Source organism: Hypanus sabinus, chromosome 1 (assembly GCF_030144855.1).
Source record: "Hypanus sabinus isolate sHypSab1 chromosome 1, sHypSab1.hap1, whole genome shotgun sequence".
Classification (NCBI taxonomy): domain Eukaryota; kingdom Metazoa; phylum Chordata; class Chondrichthyes; order Myliobatiformes; family Dasyatidae; genus Hypanus; species Hypanus sabinus.
This window is the reverse complement of record NC_082706.1, coordinates 141,428,865-141,449,463: the sequence shown is the minus strand read 5'-3', so window position 1 is coordinate 141,449,463 and position 20,599 is coordinate 141,428,865. Positions and strand designations below refer to the sequence as shown.

The following is a 20,599-nucleotide window of genomic DNA, read 5'->3' as shown; positions in this document are numbered from 1 at the left end:
TGCCTTTCCACACCCAGTATTCTACTATCCTGCCTGGCATCCCTGTGGTTCTAATTGTGCAAATATAAAGAAGGAAGTAATAAATAAACTGGGAGAAAAAAGTCTACCTACAGCTTTTCTCCTTCTCTCACTCAAGTCTCTTCTCTCTGAAGCCTTGAAAAGCGAAAGCCTCAAGATCCCCACTCTAACACCGTCCACTCCACTTCTCCCTGCCTAAATTTAATTTGTTCTTGCCAATCAATCCCAATCGCTGATTGGCCACTTCTCAAAACACCAAACTGCCTCAAATTGACGCCATGTAATCAACCAGCAAGCCTGAGTGAGCTATGTCTTCTCATGCTTCGGATCACTGATTTCTGATGCTCAAAACATTTATACGGCTTTCTGTTATTAGTTTACTTTCTGCCTCAATGCAGGAGTTGATTTACCTGAACAGTATGCAGGACAAGCTTCTCGCTGTAATATGGCACGTGACGATAATAGGCTAACTAGCAATTCCAGTTCCATCCCAAACTGCCCTTGCTGACTTGCTGGATATTTTCAGGGCAGAGTTGGTGGCCTAGAGTCACACAGTAGTAATAAAGACATGAGGTACTGGACTAGAATCCAGTGGCCAGGGAGAAAAGACCCTGAACTACAGGTCTCCATTATCAAATGGGAATGGGTCACTTGGCATGTATTCAATAGCTTGTCTAAATATTACACCATCATGTTCAAGCAGTTAAAAACATTTGTGATCATCAATAATATGAGAACATCACTTTTTTCTGTACGTGTGGTGGAACTGATCACTTTGTCATCATTTTGCAAAGAGAAACAAACCGAGCATTAACAACAGCCTACCCACCACCAAGGACACATATACAGAAAGGTGCCAGAAAAGGGCCACTGACTTAATTAAGGAACCCCCCCCCCCAACCTGCTCATGGACTGTTTGTCACTCTCCTATCAGGGAGGAGGTTACATAGCATCCACATCAGGACTACCAAACTCAAGAACAGTTATATTCCCCAAACTTCCAGGGTGATCAACACCTCTACCCACTAACTCACCCTTCCACAACACCCCCCCACCACTACTACTTTATCACTTTCTGTCAGTCACCTTATATACAAACACTCCTGTGCCTAACATCACTTGAACATACAATCAGTCCGTGCATATAAGCTATCTGATGTATTCCTATTTATTGCCTATTTTTAAATCTTGTGGTTTTTTAACCTTATTGTGCTTTTTTTTAATGCTGTGTTGGATCCAGATTAACAATCATTTCATTCTCCTTTACACTTGTGTACTGCAAATGACTTTAAACTATCTTGAGTCTTAAGAGGTTCTTAGGCAGGTGAACGTGTGGAGAATGAAGTGATATGGACTGTGTGTAGCTAGACGGGATTAGTTTAATTTGGTATCATTAGTTTAAGTTGCTTGTCACAATGTTGTAAATTTAAGGGCTTGTTCCTGTGTATACTATTCTTTGTCGTATGCTGGTTGAACTCAGCAAGTCAGGCAGCATCTGTGCAGATAGAGGGATAGTCAAAGTTTCAGGTCGAAACCCATTGTCAGGGCTGTCATTTTGGTTCAGTGTTTTTTTTCTGTGCGTGTAAGGTGTAAAGCATTCTGACTGATTTTATCACTGCTTGGTAGGGAGGCTCCAGGTCACACGATTGCAAGAGGCTGCTGAAGGCTGTAGTCTCAATCAGCTCCATCATGGGCACAACCCTTATCACCACTGAGGACATCTTCAAGAGGCGGTGCCTCAAAAAGGTGACATCCATCATTAAGGACCTCTGCTATCCTCTTCCCAATACTACCACTGAGGAGGTGGTACAGGGGCCGGAAGATCAACACTCAACAGATCTGGAACAGCTTTCTCCTTTCACTATGAGATTTCTGAACAGTCCGGAATCCATCAGTAGTATCTTGTTATTCATTTTTTTAAGCACTAGTTATTTAGAGTCATAGAACACAACAGCACAGAAACAGGCTCTTCAGCCATCTAGTCCATGCCAACCCATTAATCTGCTTTGTCACATCGACTTGCACCTTAGCTTAGACCATACCCCTCCCATCCATGTATCTATTCAAATTTCTCTTAAATATTGAAATTCAACCCGTATCCATCACTTGCACTGGCAGATCATTCCACCCTCTGAGTGAAGATCCCCCCTCATGTTGCCCTTAAGCATTCTACCTTTCATCCTTAACCCACGACCTCTAGTTTTGTATCCCACCCACCCTCAGTGGGAAAACCCTGCTTGCATTTACTCTGTCTGTACCTTTCATCATTTTGTATGCTTCTATCAAATCTCCCCTCAGTCTTCTATGTTCTAGGGCAGGGGTCAGCAACCTTTACCACTGAAAGAGCCACTTGGACCCGTTTCCCACAGAAAAGAAAACACTGGGAGCCGCAAAACCCGTTTGACATTTAAAATGAAATAACACTGCATACAACATTTTGTTTTGCCTTTATGCTATGTATAAACAAACTATAATGTGTTGCAATTATGAAATTGATGAACTCCTGCAGAGAAAACGAAATTACATTTCTGCAGGCAACAAAAACATTTTGAACTCCGAAAAAAAGACGTTGGGTTGAAGGTTACTTTTAAGTAAAATACTCAACGTCTATTTGAGTCCTTCTTGTATTTATGAAAAACGCCAAACTTAAATTTGCCGCCAGCAGCAAACCAAAAATAACGTCAGCCAGCTGTCAACCTGAAAAATAAAAGGAGTATTTCACTGAACGATGAAAACATATGAATATACGTAAAATAATAGGCAATTAAAATATTTATCATACTTGGTCAGGTTGACTCACACCTGACAATGCAGTCGTATTCAGTAGGGATGGATCGATGCTTAGGGGAGTGACCGGGAAGGATAATGTATTTTTTTCCTCTCTGAACTCACAGAAGCATTTCCCAAACGATGTTTGCATTGCGATGATTGCAGAATGTAAATACTCCGAATTTATCATGTCGTGACCTTGTTTGAACTCTCTCAAATTGGGAAAGTGAGACAATGTGCCTTTCTGTAAATCTCTGGCAAGCACTGTCAACTTGCGCTCGAATGCCAAAACATCCTCCAACATGTGCAGGGCTGTACGTCCTTACCCCTGAAGAGCTGTGTTCAGCGTGATCAGGTGCGCTGTCATGTCTACCATGAAGTGTAGCTTTTCCAGCCACTCTGGCTGTTCCAGCTCAGGAAAGGTGAGCCCTTTGCTGCCCAGGAAAGTTTTCACTTCTTCCAGACACACGACAAAGCGTTTCAGCACCTCCCCTCTGGACAGCCAGCGATAAAAACACATTGTAGCGGTGTGCTACACGCAGTCAGTAAACTGCAGTCAAAGATAGCTTTATTCGAACTAAACAGCCTTGCTTTTAAGCCTCCCTCAACCCGCCCCCCATGGGCGCGGATGCTGCAAAAGACACGTACTCACAAACCCCCGTAGGCTATCTCCCTTAGCCTGAACGCTGGCTAATTGTGAGCCGGTTCGGATGTGTCAGGAAATGGGTCGCCACAACGTCTTATTTAGATTGTACAAGATCACCATAATCTTCAAATTTAGAATTACATTTCAAAAACTAACAAACTAACATAAAATACATTTTAATTAAATACTGACCAATTATTTCCCAAAGCAACAGGGAGCCGCAGCACAGACATAAAAGAGCCACATGTGGCTCCGGAGCCGTGGGTTGCCGACCCCCGTTCTAGGGAGTCAAGTCTTAACCAATTCAATCTTTTCTTATAACTAGGTCCTCTAGTCTAAGCAACATCCTTGTAAATTTTCTATGTGCTCTTTCAACCTTATTTACATTTTTTTACTGTAGGTGGGTGACCAAAACTGCATACAGTACTCCAAACTAGACTTCAACAATGTCTTATACAATTTCAGCTACCATCCCAACTCCTGTACTCAATACATAGATAATGACAGTGAATGTGCCAAAAGGTTTCTTTACAACCCTACCTACCTGTGACGTCACTTTTTAAGAATTATGGATCCGTATTCCCAGATAATAGATATAATACTGCACTCCTCAGTGTCATATGCTCACCGTGTAAGACCCACACTAGTTGCTTCCTACTGAAGTGCATTGTAACAACTCACATTTGTCTGCATTAAATTCCATCTGCCATTTTTCAGCCCACTTTTTCCAGCTGGTCCAGATATCACTGCAAGCTCCGGTAGTTTTCCTCATTGTCATCCACAAACTTGCTGATCCAGTTTACCACATTATCATCCAGATTATTGATATAGGTAACAAACAACAATGGACCCAGCACTGATCACAGGCCTCCAGTCAGAAAGGCAACCCTCTAGTTATCAGTCTCTGGCTTCTCCTACAAAGCCAGTGTCTAATCCAATTTACTACCTCATCTTGAATGCCAAATGACTGAACCTTCTTGAATAACCTCCCATGAGGCACCTTGTCAAAGGCCTTGTAAACATCCATATTGACAAAATCCACTGCTTTGCCTTCATCAGCTTTCCTGGCAATTTCATCAAATAACTTTATAAGATTGGTTAGACATGACCTATCATACACAAAGCCATGTTGACTGTCCCTAATCAGTACCTGTCTATTCAAATACTCATATATCCAGTCCTTTAGAACATCTTCCAATAACTTTCTCACTATTGATGTTAGACTCAATGGCCCATAATTTCCTGGATTATTCTTAGAGCTTTTCTTAAACAACTGAACAATATTAGCTATCCTCTAATCCTCCAGTATCTCACCCATGACACCCTAAATATCCCTGCTAGGGCCCCTACAGCTTCTGCAGTAGCCTCCCACAGGCTCCAAGGGAACACCTTATCAGGCCCTGGGGATTTATCCATCCTAATTTGCTTCAAGACAGCAAACACCTCCTCCTCCGAAATCTGCATAGGGCTCATGATTTTACTACAGTTTTGCCTTGCTTCTATGGAGCCTGTGTCTGTATCCTGAATAAATACAGATACAAAAAAATCCATTTAAGATCACACCCATCTCTTTTGGTTCCATGCATAGATCACCACTCTGATGTTCAGGAGGACCAATTTTGTCCTTTGTTATCCTTTTTTCCTTAATATTTCTGTAGAAAACCTTAGGATTCCCCTTCATGCTGTCTGCTAGAGCACCCTATCTTCTTTTAGCTTTCCTGATTTCCTTCTTTAAGTGTTCTCTTGTATTTCTTATACTCCCCAAGTACCTCATTTGTTTCTGCCTGACTATACCACCTTTCTTAACCAGGGCTTCACTATCCCTTAAAAACCAAGGTTCACTAAACTTGTTATCCTTGCCTTTTATTCTGACAGGAACATAGGTACAAATTCTTTAATCTCAAAATTTTACCTTTGAACACCCGCCACTTACCCAGAAAACAATCTGCCCAATACAGACTTACAAGATCTTTTCTGATATCATCTAAATTGGCCTTTCTCCAATTTAGAATCTCAACTTGAGGAGCAGATCTATCTTTTTCCTTAATTACCTTAAAACTAATGGCATTATGATACCAGGTGCAAAAGTATTCCTCTACGAAGCTTCTATCACCTACTCTGTCTCATTCTATAATAGGAGATATAGGATCACACTCTCTCTAGTTGGGACTTCTATGTACTAATTAAGGAAACTTTTGTGAACACATTTGACAAACTCTTTCCCATCCAGCCCTTATATGGTATGAGAGTCACAGTCAATATGTGGAAAGTTAAAATCCCCAAATATCACAATCTTGTCTCTTGCAACATTCTGTGATCTCTCAACAAAGTTACTCCTCTAAATCCTATGGACTGTTGGGTAGTCTATAATATAATCCCATTAACATGGTCATACCTTTCTTAATCCTCAGTGCCACCTATAGTGCTTCATTATACGAACTCTCCAGTCTGAACTGTCTGAGCACTGCCATGACATTTTTCCTGACTAGTGAGGCCACCCCTCCTCCTTTAATCCCTCCCACTCTGTCAAATCTAAAATAATGGAACATTGAAACATTGAACTGCCACTCCTGACGCTGTCTCACAAATGGCTATAATGTCATAATTCCATACCCAAAGCTCATCCGCCAATCCGAAAATGCTCCTTGCACTGAAATATATGTAGTTCAGAACATTAGTTCCACCATGCTCCACCTTTTGATTCCTGGCTTGGTATGAGTCTGAACAGCAACCTTCTCCACCACCACTCCACTGTCTGATCTGGCATTCTAGTTCTCACCCTCCTGCAACTCTAGTTTAAATCTCTAAGTGTGCAGCATGAGCATATCTTCCTGCTACAATGTTAATTCCCCTACAGTTCAGGTGCAAACCAAACCCTTTGTACAGGTCCCATCTGCCCTGGAAGAGAAACCCAATGATTACAAAATCATGAAGCCCTCCCTCCTGCACCAGCATCTTAGCCACGTGTTAAACTATATGATCTTCCTATTTCTGGGCTCACTAACATGGCACAGGTAGCAATCCTGGAAGCCTGTTTGGCACCTAACTCCCTGAATTCACCTTGCAGGACCTTGTCATCCACCCTATCTATGTCATTGGTACTGACATGGACCATGACCTCTGGCTGCTCACCCTCCCACTTAAGAATGCTATGGTCTTGATCCAAGATGTCCCTGACCATGGCACCTGGGGGAAAGGGAGGAGGAGGTAACATACTATCTGGTAATGTCATTCTCATCCACAGAACCTCTCTTCTGTTCCCCTAATCGATGAATCCCCTATCACTTCAGCTCACCTCTCCTCCATCCCCTTTTCTTCTGAGCCAAAGGGGTATTATGCACTGGCTGTCTATCCCCTTTCCCCCTCCTGCCAGTCATCCAGTTACCTGTGTCCTGCAGCTCAGCCCCCCAAATGATCTGGAGTGCATCCAGTTCCAGCTCCAGCTCCTGTATTCTGGTATTCTGTTAAAAGCTGCAGCAGGATGCACTTCTTACACGTGTAGTCCTCAGGGACATTGGAGGTCTCTCCACCCTCCCACATCCCACTGCAGGAGCATCTCCTATCCTGCCTGGCATTTCCACTGCTCCAAAGCAGTAAGAAAGAAAGAATGAATTAATAAATAATAAAAAAAACCCAAGGCCTACACCTTTCCTCAACCACCACTCAAACACTGGCCCACTCACATCATTCCCACTCTGCTTAAACCCAATTTATTTTTATTGGATCTTGCCAAGTGCATAGTTCAACATTTAAAGTAAATTAATTATCAAAGTACATATATGTCACCATATACAACTTTGAGATTCATTTTCTTGTGGGCATACTCAATAGATCTATAGAATAATAACCATAACAAAATCGATGAAAGACAGCCCAGCTTGAGCTTTCAACCAGAGTACAGGACAACAAGCTGTGGAAGTACAAAAACAAATAAATAATAGTAATAAATAAATGTTGAGAACATGAGATGAAGAGTCCTTGAAAACAAGTCCATTGCTTGTGGGAACATTTCAATGATGGGGCAAGTGAGGTTGAATGAAATTATCCCCTCTGGTTCAAGAGGCTGATAGTTGAGGGGTAATAATGGTTCCTGAACCTGGTGGTGAGAGTCCTGAGGCTCCTGTACCTTCTTCCTGATGGCAGCAGCAGGAAGAGGGCATTTTCTGGGTGGTGGGTTGAGGGCGGGGGGTGGGCTAAATGTGCCGGCTGCTCACGCTCACTTCTTTTAAACTCTCTCTCTCCCTCTACGAAATCTAATGTGGCACAAATAATGTATTGCCTGCCCCCACTTTTAAGCTCTATCCCTCCGCGCAATCCAATGTTTCCTTGGGAACTGTGGCACGCAGAACGTGTTCACTGTCCCCACTCGCTTTTCTTAAACTCTATCCCTCTGCAGAATCCAATGAATGTCCCGTCGGGAACTGTGGCACGCAAAATCCGTTGAACTGCCCTCACTCGCTTCTTTTAATCTCCCTGTCCCTCCGCGCAATCCAATGTCTCCTCGGGAACTGCGGCACGCAAAAAAATTACTTTGTATTTTATAGTAATTTTATGGTTTTGCACTCCACTGCTGCCACAAAACAACAAATATCACAACGTGTAACCCGATTCTGATTCTGCCGTGTTCTGTCCTCCTGGGCACATCCACAACCTCAGTATTAGCAAGAGATAACAGAGAAAGAAGCTCAAACTGATTTTACCCGCTACCTTCACCCAGTTGTCCCACCCTATCAATGATATTCCCTTTGATTGGTCTGCTCTGCGATGAAATGTTCTCTTTTTCCTATTGTCAACAAAGGATGTATGACTAAAACGTTAGCACGGGATTCCGCAGATATGGGACATCCTGAATAACACACACCAAATGCCGGAGGAAATCAGCAGGACGGAAATGAATAAATAGTCAACATTTCAGGCTGAGATCCTTCCTCAGGACAGCAAAGGAAGGGGAAGGGAGCCAGAATTAGAAGGTGGGGGAGAGGAAAGAGTACAAGGCAGAAGGTGATAGGCGAAGCCAGGTGGGTGGAGTGGGAATTAAATAAGAAGGTGGGAAAGGTAAAGGAACTGGAGAAGAAGGAATTTGATAGGAGAGTAGAGTAGACTGTGGCAAGAGGAGCAACACCTTATATTCTGTTTGGGTAGTCTCCAGCCTAATGGTATGAACCATCAATTTCAACTTCTGGTAATTTTTCCCCTTCCTCCTGCCCTCTTCGATTCCACATTTAGTCTCCTCTTCCCGTTTCTCCTAAACTGCCTATCACATGGTTCCCTCCTCCTTCCACAGTCCATTCTCCTCTCCTATCAGGTTCTTTCTTCTCCAGCTCTTTACGTCTCCCACCTATCACTTCCCAGATTTTTACTTCATACCCCTTCCCCCCACCCACCTGGCTTCACCAATCACCTTCTAGCTTGTACTCCTTCCCCTCCCCCACCTTTGTACTCTGGCATCTTTCCCCCTCCCTTTCCAGTCCTCATGACGGGTCTCCGCCCGAAACGTCAACTGTTTGTTCGTTTCCGTAGATGAAGCATTAACTGTTTCTCTCTCCACATACAATATGCTGCCTGACCTGCATAGTATTTACAGCATCTTTTGTTTTTATTTCAGATTATCAGTACCTGCAGTTTTTAATATTTTATTAATATTAGAACAAAAGCATTCTGTGTAGGTTAGCATTCAAGGTTTGGGAGTTGCTTATTAAAGGATACGTGTTTTTTAAAGATGTTGATATTCTTATAGCCAACAAACCATTTTTCCTTCTACCTTAAACCTCTGTTGCTAAGCTTTTGGTCACCACTGCAAAAATTGTTCTGTGAGCTCCCACGTGATGTTTTATTATATGAAACCTGCTGTTTGAGACACAGAACATAGAAGAGTACAGTACAACAGGCCCTTCAGCCCATAGTGTTTGCATGCCGCCCAAACAGTTCATTCCACAATGTCAATGCATCGAGATAGTACCAGTGATGTGAGAATGCAGAATATAGCATTGCATTTATAGACACTTAAAATCTTAGAATTTACATTTAGGAGAGTAGAACAATTATAATAGAAGTAATGAACAGATCTGCAGAAAGCAGGTTGCAAAGAGTTGTTGACATCTCTTTTGCCTGTATAAGATCCATATCCCTCCTTTCACTGTTCATTCACACGTCTTTTAAATGTCACTATCGGATCTACATTCACTACTACCCTAGGAACCCTGTACCAAATACCCACCACACTGTGTTTAAAAAAAAACTTGCTCCACAAATCTCCTTTAAATTTCCCCTGTCTCACCTTAATTTCATGTCCTCTAGTGTATGACATTTCTCACCTGCGGAAAAGATTCTGCCTGACAACCCTATGTATGTCTCTCATCATTTTAGAAACTTCTATCAGATCTCCCCTCAGCCCCCAAAGCTCCAGAGAAAACAACCTAAGTTGTTGTTGAATAATGGGGAACACTGTAGATTAGAACTTATTCATCAGTTCTATTTATACCAACTGCTCCTGAAATTGTGCTAATGGGCAAGAATTACATGACACAGCATCACGGGAACAGTTGGTTATGTGTAATTAATGATACTGAGTGGAAAAAGTAAACAGTTTAAAAAAAACTTATTAATGTCCTGGAGGAGATCCAGAGAAGATTTCTGTTAAAGCATAAGGGCATTTGGATCATGTGGAGGCCAAAGGAATATTAATTCTTGGATGAGAATGTACAGCATAGTTAGTAAGTTTGCAGACAACACTAAAATAGGTGGTGTCATATACAGTGAAGACGGTTATCAGGAAATAAAGTGGGAGCTTGATCAGCTGTGTAAGTTGGCCAAGAAAAGGCAAATGGAATTTTATTCAGTGTTGCAGTTTGGGAAGACAAATGATGGTAGAAATTTTGCAATGAATGGTTGAGCCCCAGGAGGTGTTGATTTAGAAGTACAACACTTAGTTCCCCGAAAATGGCAGCAGAGCTACACAGGGTCATGAAGAAGGGTTTTGGCATGCTGGCCTTCATCATTCGGGGTGTTGAGTATCGGAATTGGGATGTTATCTTGCACTTGTACAAGACAGGTACAAGTCAAGAATCAGCGTTCAGGAGGGAGATTGAAAACCTGGCTGAGAGATGCCATAACAACAACCTCTTTCTCAATGTCAGCAAGACCAAGCAGCTGATTATTGACTTCAGGGGGAGGAAACCAGAGATCAATGAGCTAGTCCTCATCAGAGGATCAGAGATAGATAGAGAGGGTCGGCAACTTTAGATTCCTCAGTATTATTATATCAGAGGATCTGTCCTGGGCCCAGCACATAAGTGCAATTAAGAAGAAAGCATGGCACCTCTGCTTCCTTGTGTACATTCAGCATGATACATAAAACTTTGACTAACTTCTGCAAAGATGTGGTGGAGAGTATATTCACTGGTTGCACCACTGCCTGGTATGGAAACACCAATGCCTTTGAATAGAAAATCCTGGAGAAAGTAGTGGATACAGTCCAGTTTATCAAAAGTAAAGATGTCCCCAACATTGAGCACATCTACACTAAACTTAGTTGCAGAAAAGCAACATCCATCATCAGGGACCTCCACCACCCAGGACATGCTCTCTTCCCACTGCTGCCATCAAGGTGGCGGTACAGGACTCACACCACCAAGTTCAGGAACAGTTATTACTCCTCAACCATCAGGCTCTTGAACCAAAGGGATAACTTCAGTTAACTTCACTAGCCCCATCATTGAAATGTTCCCACAACTTATGGACTCACTTTCAAGGACTCTTCATCTCATATTCTTGATATTTATTGCTTAATTAATTAATTAATTAATTAATTAATGCTTTTTCTTTTTGCGTTTTCATGCTTTGTTGTCTTTTGCACACTGGTTGAATGCACAAGTTTGTGCGGTCTTTCTTTGGTTCCATTATGGTTATTATTCAATGGATTTATTGAGTATGCCAATGAATCTCAGAGTTGTATATGGTAACTATGTACTTTGACAATAAATTTACCTTGAACTTTGAATATTGAGTACAGTTTTGGTCAACTTGCTATAGGAAAGATGTCATTGCGCTAGAAATATTGTGGAGATTTTTGAGGTTGTTGCCAAGTCTCCGGCCACTGACTGAGTTTCGGAGAGAAGTTGATCAGTTTGGGATCCTATTCATTGGAGCATAGTAGGATGAGGTGGTGATTTTATAGAGGTGTATGTATTAATCAGAGCTAAATAGGGAGAATATGCAGTCACCCTGTGGAAGGGCTTGTTTCTGTGCTGTAGGACCCGTGACTAAAGCATGTTGATTATTTACATTCTGATATGAATATTTAACCAAGATTTATTTAATACTTGAACTTAGTAGCATTGATGAGTTTGTAACTCATGGATTGGAAGCATTTTGCGCAGGCTAATCAAATGGTCTTCATTTCCACTGTACTCTTGCACAGCTCACTGTCAGTTCCAGGCTGATAATCAGCTGTGGGATTCATGGAGACATTTCATTGTGCAGTCGTGGCTGTTGTTAGGATATTTATCTGGAGATCAATTCATTTTAATAGAAAAGAGAGACGTGCATTTCTGTAGCACCTGCCTTTATGATGTGTACTACGGTGCATGTTGTTAAATGGGAGATACAGTGGCCAGTTGTGCACGGCCAACTCCCACAGACAGCAATATAATTAACAACCAGATGGTGTATATATCCAGAGATCTGCAAAAGTACCATCAGATCTTTTACAGGGAACAGACAAAACCTCAGTTAAATAAAACACTCATAAAAACATCTCCCACGGTGCAGCCAGCAATCCTCTGTACGGCATCGGGCTCCAGTAGAGATGTGTGGGTGCCTCTGGGACGTGGTGGAACTACAACCTCCATCTGTTTGCTCCCCGGTAAGGCATTCCAAACCTTTCATGTCTCATTAAGCACTTTCCAACCACAACCACAACCACAAGCCAAGAATTTCACGAGTAACCAAAAAACAGCGGGTGTATATCTTTGGTAAGCACCAACATTTCTGGAAACTAAAATTACAGACTTCAAATCCATAGAAGGTTAGAAATATCAATACTTTTTTACACTACTTATTTGCATTACTTTGCACTACTTAGTTAACTTTATTTAACATATATATATATATACTTCTTACTGTAATTTGCAGCTTTTATTATGCCACCTCAAAACAACGAATTTCACGATGTGTGTAAACCTGATTCTGGTGCGGCATATGCAGAGAGACAGGGTGAACATTTCAGGGTGAAGGTTCCGTTTCTCTCTCTACAAACGCTGCCCGACTTGCTGAGTGTTCCCAGCATTTTATCTTTTCAATATCACATTTCCAACATCTGCAGATTTTTAAAATTTCCAATTCAAATCCAAGTTCTGGTTAACTTCATTATGAGCTACTGAATAAGGTTTAGGTATGAACTTTATATAAACTATATATAAACACACGAGCGACTGAAGAACCCGTGCTTTAACACAACCTGCCCGCTGGAATTTACATACAGTACAATTGATTTTACCGCAGTGTATTACAGTATCGGCGCCGGGGGTCCTGTTGACTCCCTCCCGGGTCTGTAACATTTCTGAGAATTGCAACCCCCACGTCCAGCTTCTGAATTTACAACTGCTCGTTTTCCCTTCCCTCTTTTGCACAGAAACCATTTATCAACTGCTAGGACTGACCCTAACTCAAACTGTTTAAATACCTTGGTGTTGGTGGGAGTGAGGAAGAATCTGGCGAGACGACGGACAGTGAGTGGAAGGAGAGTTCGAGTCCTTGTGCTGAGTACTGCATTGTCGCAAACTCTCTCTTTAATAAGGTGAGTGAGACAGAGAGAGAGAGAGAGAGAGAGAGAGAACGGTCTCCAACCGGACCCCGAGCAAGCTCTGAATAAATAAGGCGGATCACAATTAGACCCGCCCTTGGGAAGCACGCTCCCCGCATGAGGGGCTATGAACACAAAGTAACTGAGACTCACATGCACCACACATGTAGATAACTTCTCCCCTCCCCTCACCTTAATACTAAAGCAGGTTTGGTTCACACACTTACACATACACACAATCTCGAACACGAACTTGCAAATACTCACTGTCAAACACACACACACACACACACACACACACACACACACACACACACACAAGAACATGCACAGTCACACACATCATCCTCGCACATTCTCTTGCACACCCCTACATGTATTTCCACACACAAGCACACGCACATACACAGTTACTCACAGACAGGTTTGTTACCTGTCAAAGTTTGTGGGGAGAAGCTAGGAGAATGAGGATGAGCGGGAAACATAAATCAGCAATCATGGAATGGAAGTGCACTCTGCTACTGTCTTATGGTCGTAGGCAGACACACACACACAAATATTAGAGCTCAATGATACTACTGGTCTCTTTAATTTAGGATGTTCCTGTGCAGGAAACAGCACTGGAGTGACAACTGGAATAGGTTTCTTTTGAAGGAAGGTAGGACAGGTTGGGCTTGTATCCACCATGGTCTGGAGAAGAAAGGGCAAAATTCAATAAAACAGATCCTGAGGGATCTGTTCGGGCTGGGTGTAGAGAGGATGTACCATCCTGAGGAAGAATCACACTGAGGACATTTTCAAGAGGGAGTAACTCAAAAAGGCAACATCCATCACCAAGGAATCTCACTCTCCCAGATATGCCCTCTTTTCATTGTTAACATTGGGCAGGAGGCACAGGAGCCTGAAGACCCACACTCAACAATTCAGGAACAGCTTCCTCCCCTCTGCCATGGGATTTCTGAACTGTCTTATTCTGGCTTCTGCCTCTTTCTTTCTTGTTCCAATGAGTGTCTTGGCCCAAAATATTAACTGTTCATTCGCCTCCATAGATGCTGCCTGACCTGCTGAGTTCCAGCATTTTGTGTGCTACCCAAGATTAGCAGTATCTGCAAAATCTCCTGTGTTTATCATGTCGTCCTTATTCCCTTTTTGTGCTAATTATTTACCTTTCTAACTTGGAGCAATCTTATGCCTCACTCTACTGCTGTCGTAAAACAACAAATTTCATTACATGTTAATGATAATAAACCTGATTTTGACTCTGCAGTTGGGCAGATCCAGCAAGGAAGGGAAATTATAATTTGACAAATCTGTTTGAGTATTTTGGGGGAGGGGGTGATTAACAGAACAGATTGCTGGAGGATGTGGTGTAATTGAACTATCAAAAGTTACTTAAAATAATACACATAACATGGGGCAGCACAGTAGCGCAGTTAGCACAACGTTTTATGGTACAGGCGATCTGAGGTCAATTCCTGCTGCTGCCTGTAAGGAGTTCATACATTCTCCCTGTGACTGCAAGGGTTCCCTCCAGGTGCTCCTGTTTCCTCCCACAGTCCAAAAAACATTCCAGTTGATAGGTTCATTGGTCATTGTGAATTGTCTCATGATTAAGCTAGAATTAAATCAGGACAGTGTGGCTTGAACGAACAGATGGGCCCTTATCTCAATAAATTTTAAAAAATTATACGTGTGGAGGTCATCTCTGAGCACCATTTGAGGGTTGGTAAGCTTTAATTTAACCCCCAACTTTACAGCCTTTACTGGTTGAGCAAAGTGTCAATACATTGGTCAAAAATTTGGATAACTTTTCTCTGCTAATGCCTTTTTATAATTTGCCTTCCACTCCACTGATGGACATGAGTTATAAAAGGCATGGGTTATAGCCCAGTTCTGCTTGACATTATAATCAGCCAAGAATCGACTAATGTTCAGGGGGTTTTCCAAACAGCCATTCACTATTTTCAGTCATGGATGAAAGCTGATACTTCCTCACAGGGAGGTGACACAAGTGAAACTGGTGGAGCTGTGTTTGAGGAATTATGTGAAATTACTCAAATTGTATGATCAGAAATAGGCTATTATCAAGCTGCAATAGGTGCAAACTGTTATTGCTTCAATTATTTCTATGGATAGAAATCGGAAATTATCTGTGGGATGTATTTTCTGGCTTACTTAGGTTTCAAACGTGACCTTTTAGTTAAATGGTTTCACTGTGTTAATATAGACCAGCAAGCTGTTCAGGACATTATATTCTGTTCAGTTCCATAACCTGTGACCTCCAATTCAAAGATGGACGAGGGCAAGCGTTGCTTGGTAGCTCCACCACTTTCAGGCTCCCCACCAGGTCACACACGCTCAAGATTTGGAAATATGTTGCCGTTGTTGCTGGGTCCAAATTGCTTTTTTACCTGAGGAAGGATGTACTCACACTAGGAGGAGGGAAGCAAAGGGTTCACCAGGTTAACTCCTGAGATGACCCCTGGACAGGGTCAAGAGGAGGTTCGCAAGAATGATCATCTCAGGTATGAGGAACATTGGGCCTGCACTCGAATGGGTTCAGAGGTTGGGGGGGGGGGGTGGTGGATCTCACTTCAGCTGACCAGAGTCATACACAGGATGGAAACATGCCCTTCAATCTAACCACTTTGCATCGACTGGTTGCCAAGTGAGCTCGCAACATTTGTCCACATTTAGCCCTTAGGCCTCTACACCTCACCTGTACTGTATCTTATGGCTTTATTTAGGAATTGTCCATTGAGAAGAGGGTAAACAGGCAGGGTCCTGGCACAGCTGGGAGAGTTGCTGCCTTGCAACTAGAACAGCCCGAGTTCGATCCTGACCCTGCTCAGGTTTCCTCTCACGTCACAAAGGCCTGCGGGTTGACCATTAACTGGTGCTTGTAAACCATGCCTAGTGTGTAGGGAAGTGGTAGAATCCGGGGGTAGTTGGTTAGATTAACAGTGAACAGATGGTTAATGCTCAACGTGGACTCAGTGGGCTGCAGGTCTGGTTTTGAGCTGTGTTCAGTAACTCCCTATCCAGTAGAGTCTATACTAATCTGAGGTGATCTCATTGAATTATTACAAGGCTTGACAGGGAAGATGTTTACCCTAGCTGGAGGTCTCTAGAAACATGAGTCTCGTGACAAGGGATCAGTGAATGTTTGAAATCCTAGCCCCGGGAGCTGTACAGCTTCAGCCACTATGTGTGTTGAAGACAGATTTTTGAGCATTAAGTGATATGTGGTAACTGCAGAGCATTGTGGACACGGCTCGGTTAAACACACAAAACTCTGAGGACTCTGTCTACATGTGCTGCCACAGTAAAGTTGCCAACATAATTAAAGATCCCATCCACCTAGAATGTTCTCTCTTCTCATTCCTCCCACTGAGCTTAAGATGCAAATACTTAAAAAGACATACCAGCAGCCTCGAGGACAGCGTTTATCCTGATGTTACAAAACGATTGAAAGGTCCTCCGGTACAATAACATGAACTTTTAACCACACAATCTAACTCATCATGGCCTTGTACCTTATTGTCTGCCTGCCCTTTCTCTGTAATGATAACACTAGATTCTATATTTTGTTGCTGCTTTTTCCTTCTACCACCTCAAAGTACGTTTTTTTAACAATATCTATAGATTGCTTGTAAAACTAAGTTTTTCCACTGTATCTTGGTACACGTGACAATAATAAACCCATTACCAAGTGACACTGAGAAAAGATAGAGCCGTCTAGAGTAAATAACAAGTCGGACATTTTAAATTTGAATAAATCTGGCGACCTTCTATTCAATATTTTCATATGATCTGATTTTTGTACTGATTCTCTTCCAGCTATTTTTTCAGAACCTTGGATTTGATCAGAGTCTCTCTTCTCTTGGTTTTTCTCTCAAGATGGACTGCCCAGTCTTTTTTTTCTGTTTAGAATAGTGGTTTTCTTTCTCTTTTCTTTTATATAAAAATTTCTAATAGTCCTTCCTTTCTTCATAAATCGATGAGGAGAATTATACATTCTATATCAAATTCATAGATCAACACTATGTGTGATTCTGTTGTTGTTTATTTTACCTTCTGTATGTACTGCTGTTGACATATATACCAGAGATACTCTCCGCCTCTTCGTATACACACTTTTTTTTAATCAATAAAAAGACTGAAAAAAGAAAAGAGGTAGAGGCAGGTTCGATATTGTCATTTAAAAAAATTGGATAGGTATATGGACAGGAAAGGAATGAAGGGTTATGGGCTCAGCGCAGGTTGGTGGGACTAGGTGAGAGTAAGTGTTTGGCATGGACTAGAAGGGCCCAGATGTCCTGTTTCTGTGCTGTAATTGTTATATGGTTATAAAAGAAAGAAAGATAGAGCCGTAATTGTAAAGGGCCAAATAACCTGCTCTTGCTTCTGTTTCTGATATTCTTGCAATCTTACACTCTGTCCAACAGCACCTTCACGAGATGCCAACACAAGTGGATGGGGTGGTAACTAAGGCATATGGCACACTTGTCTTCATCTGGCAGGGCACTGAATATAATAGACAGGAACATCAAGGGGAAGATGGCGTCAGCTATTAATGCTACCAAAGGTGGCATCTTCAAGACGGGTCATGAAGCAATTCCTTTCTCTTTTTCTACATCTTTTAGTTTCAGATATGGTTCTGTTACTGTTCGAGCCCGTCATCTGCATTCTGTAGTCTATAGTGTGATTTTGGGCCAACTGGGCGATCTGGTGCTTTGCTGTCTCCACGAGGCTGCGACCAGAGCATACGGCATGGAGGCCAGGAAGCCAGTAGATGAGGCGTGAGCCCGTGGTCGATTCCATCTCTCGTCGATCAAAGCACCGAGGAAGTCTGAAATCACCGAGGCGAGTATGGAAAGCGAGAGAGTGTTCAGTGCCATCTTCAGCCTCCCACTTGCTGCCGGAGGAGGTGCCTGCGTGTGGTGGTTTATTACACTCTCTCTCCCTCTCGCTGCTCCCGAGGGAAGGTCCTCGTGTTCGAGTGATCTCTCTCTCCCTCAGTACTGTCGGCGGATGGTGCCGGAGCAAGGTCTAATGGACACAGATTGTAGATTTAGACTCTAGTTTTGATTTATGGTGTGTTCTAGCTCTGGTCACTCTGACTCTAGTTTTGATTTATGGTGTGTTCTAGCTCTGGTCACTCTCTTTTGCTGCTACTTTTGGGCGATTTTTAGAATCAGGGTGGCGCAGCCTGCAGATGATGAACACTGAGCTGAATTGGACTGAAATATCCCTTTTGATTTTGTGATTTTCGCTGGCTGTTTTTGTTGTTGCTTGCACAACTGTTTTTTGTGCGTGTGGGAGTTTGATGTTTTCGTTGAACAGGTTGGTTTCATGGTGCTTTGTTTTGTGACTGTCTGAGGAGAGGACAAATTTCAGGGTTGTATACTGCATACATATGTTGATAGTAAATGTACTTTGCATCTTGAATCTTGCGGCTGTATAAAACTTTAAATCAGAATCAGGTTTGATATGACTGGCATGTGCCATGAAATTTGATGTTTTGCAGTAGCAGTGCATTGCAATATATAACAACTATAAATTACAATATAGGCCAAAGGGCCTGTACTCTTCTATGTTCTAGAACTTCAGTGCCTTACGCATTCCTCTACCTAAAAGCATACCTGCTCAAAATGACCACATCGCAAAATGAAATTTTGAAAAATAATACCAGATTTTTGGATTCTTCGGACAATTTCACAGAGAGATCTAGAGTTTCTTTAATTCAAAATTAAATGTTTTGAGTTAAATCTGACCTTGAAATGGTTACTTCATCAGGATTGATTTGAAGGATATTAGTGCAGAGACAATGAAAAGGTAGTTACGATGTGAAGGTAGTTACCATGTGAAGGTAGTTACCATGTGAAGGTAGTTACCGTGTGAAGGTAGTTACCGTGCGAAGGTAGTTACCGTGCGAAGGTAGTTACGATGAGAAGGTAGTTACGATGCGAAGGTAGTTACCATGCGAAGGTAGTTATGATGCGAAGGTAGTTATGATGCGAAGGTAGTTACGATGTGAAGGTAGTTACCATGTGAAGGTAGTTACCATGTGAAGGTAGTTACCATGTGAAGGTAGTTACGATGCGAAGGTAGTTACGATGCGAAGGTAGTTACCATGCGAAGGTAGTTACCATGTGAAGGTAGTTACGATGAGAAGGTAGTTACGATGAGAAGGTAGTTACGATGAGAAGGTAGTTACGATGCGAAGGTAGTTACCATGCGAAGGTAGTTACGATGCGAAGGTAGTTATGATGCGAAGGTAGTTACGATGCGAAGGTAGTTACGATGCGAAGGTAGTTACCATGAGAAGGTAGTTATGATGCGAAGGTAGTTACCGTGCGAAGGTAGTTACGATGCGAAGGTAGTTACCATGTGAAGGTAGTTACGATGCGAAGGTAGATACCATGTGAAGGTAGTTACGATGCGAAGGTAGATACCATGTGAAGGTAGTTACGATGCGAAGGTAGATACCATGTGAAGGTAGTTACGATGTGAAGGTAGTTACGATGTGAAGGTAGTTACGATGTGAAGGTAATTACCATGCGAAGGTAGTTACGATGCGAAGGCAGTTACGATGCGAAGGTAGTTACCATGCGAAGGTAGTTACCATGCGAAGGTAATTACCATGTGAAGGTAGATACCATGTGAAGGTAGTTACGATGCGAAGGTAGTTACCATGTGAAGGTAGATACCATGTGAAGGTAGATACCATGTGAAGGTAGTTACGATGCGAAGGTAGTTACCATGTGAAGGTAGATACCATGTGAAGGTAGTTACGATGTGAAGGTAGTTACGATGCGAAGGTAGTTACGATGCGAAGGTAGATACCATGTGAAGGTAGTTACGATGTGAAGGTAGTTACGATGTGAAGGTAGTTACGATGAGAAGGTAGTTACCATGCGAAGGTAGTTACCATGCGAAGGTAGTTACCATGTGAAGGTAGTTACCATGTGAAGGTAGTTACCATGTGAAGGTAGTTACGATGTGAAGGTAGTTACGATGCGAAGGTAGTTACCATGCGAAGGTAGTTACCATGCGAAGGTAGTTACGATGTGAAGGTAGTTACGATGCGAAGGTAGTTACCATGCGAAGGTAGTTACGATGCGAAGGTAGTTACCATGCGAAGGTAGTTACCATGCGAAGGTAGTTACCATGCGAAGGTAGTTACGATGTGAAGGTAGTTACGATGTGAAGGTAGTTACGATGCGAAGGTAGATACCATGTGAAGGTAGTTACCATGCGAAGGTAGTTATGATGCGAAGGTAGTTACCATGCGAAGGTAGTTACCATGTGAAGGTAGTTACCATGTGAAGGTAGTTACGATGCGAAGGTAGTTACCATGC

General features: G+C 42.4%; 1 protein-coding gene across 4 annotated transcripts in view; it reads right to left on the bottom strand.

Annotated features, from left to right (window-relative positions):
• The window catches only part of aqp4 (aquaporin 4), a 72,838-nt gene that overhangs the window by 27,567 nt on the left and 24,672 nt on the right, over positions 1 to 20,599 (bottom strand). The window contains exons 1-2 of one of the 4 annotated variants that reach the window (XM_059977343.1): positions 13,116 to 13,236; positions 2,624 to 2,715 (exon numbers count right to left, since the gene is read on the bottom strand). The exons of 1 other annotated variant lie outside the window; for it this stretch is intronic. Coding sequence is in view for 1 of the 3 variants with exons in the window: in XM_059977326.1 (XP_059833309.1) it covers positions 13,116 to 13,204 (89 nt within the window). In the remaining 2 variants the exon portion in view is untranslated. Of the gene's footprint in view, positions 1 to 2,623; positions 2,716 to 5,828; positions 5,850 to 13,115; positions 13,290 to 20,599 lie in introns of those variants that run through there. 2 more of the 4 variants (XM_059977326.1, XM_059977352.1) reach the window with 2 other exon arrangements.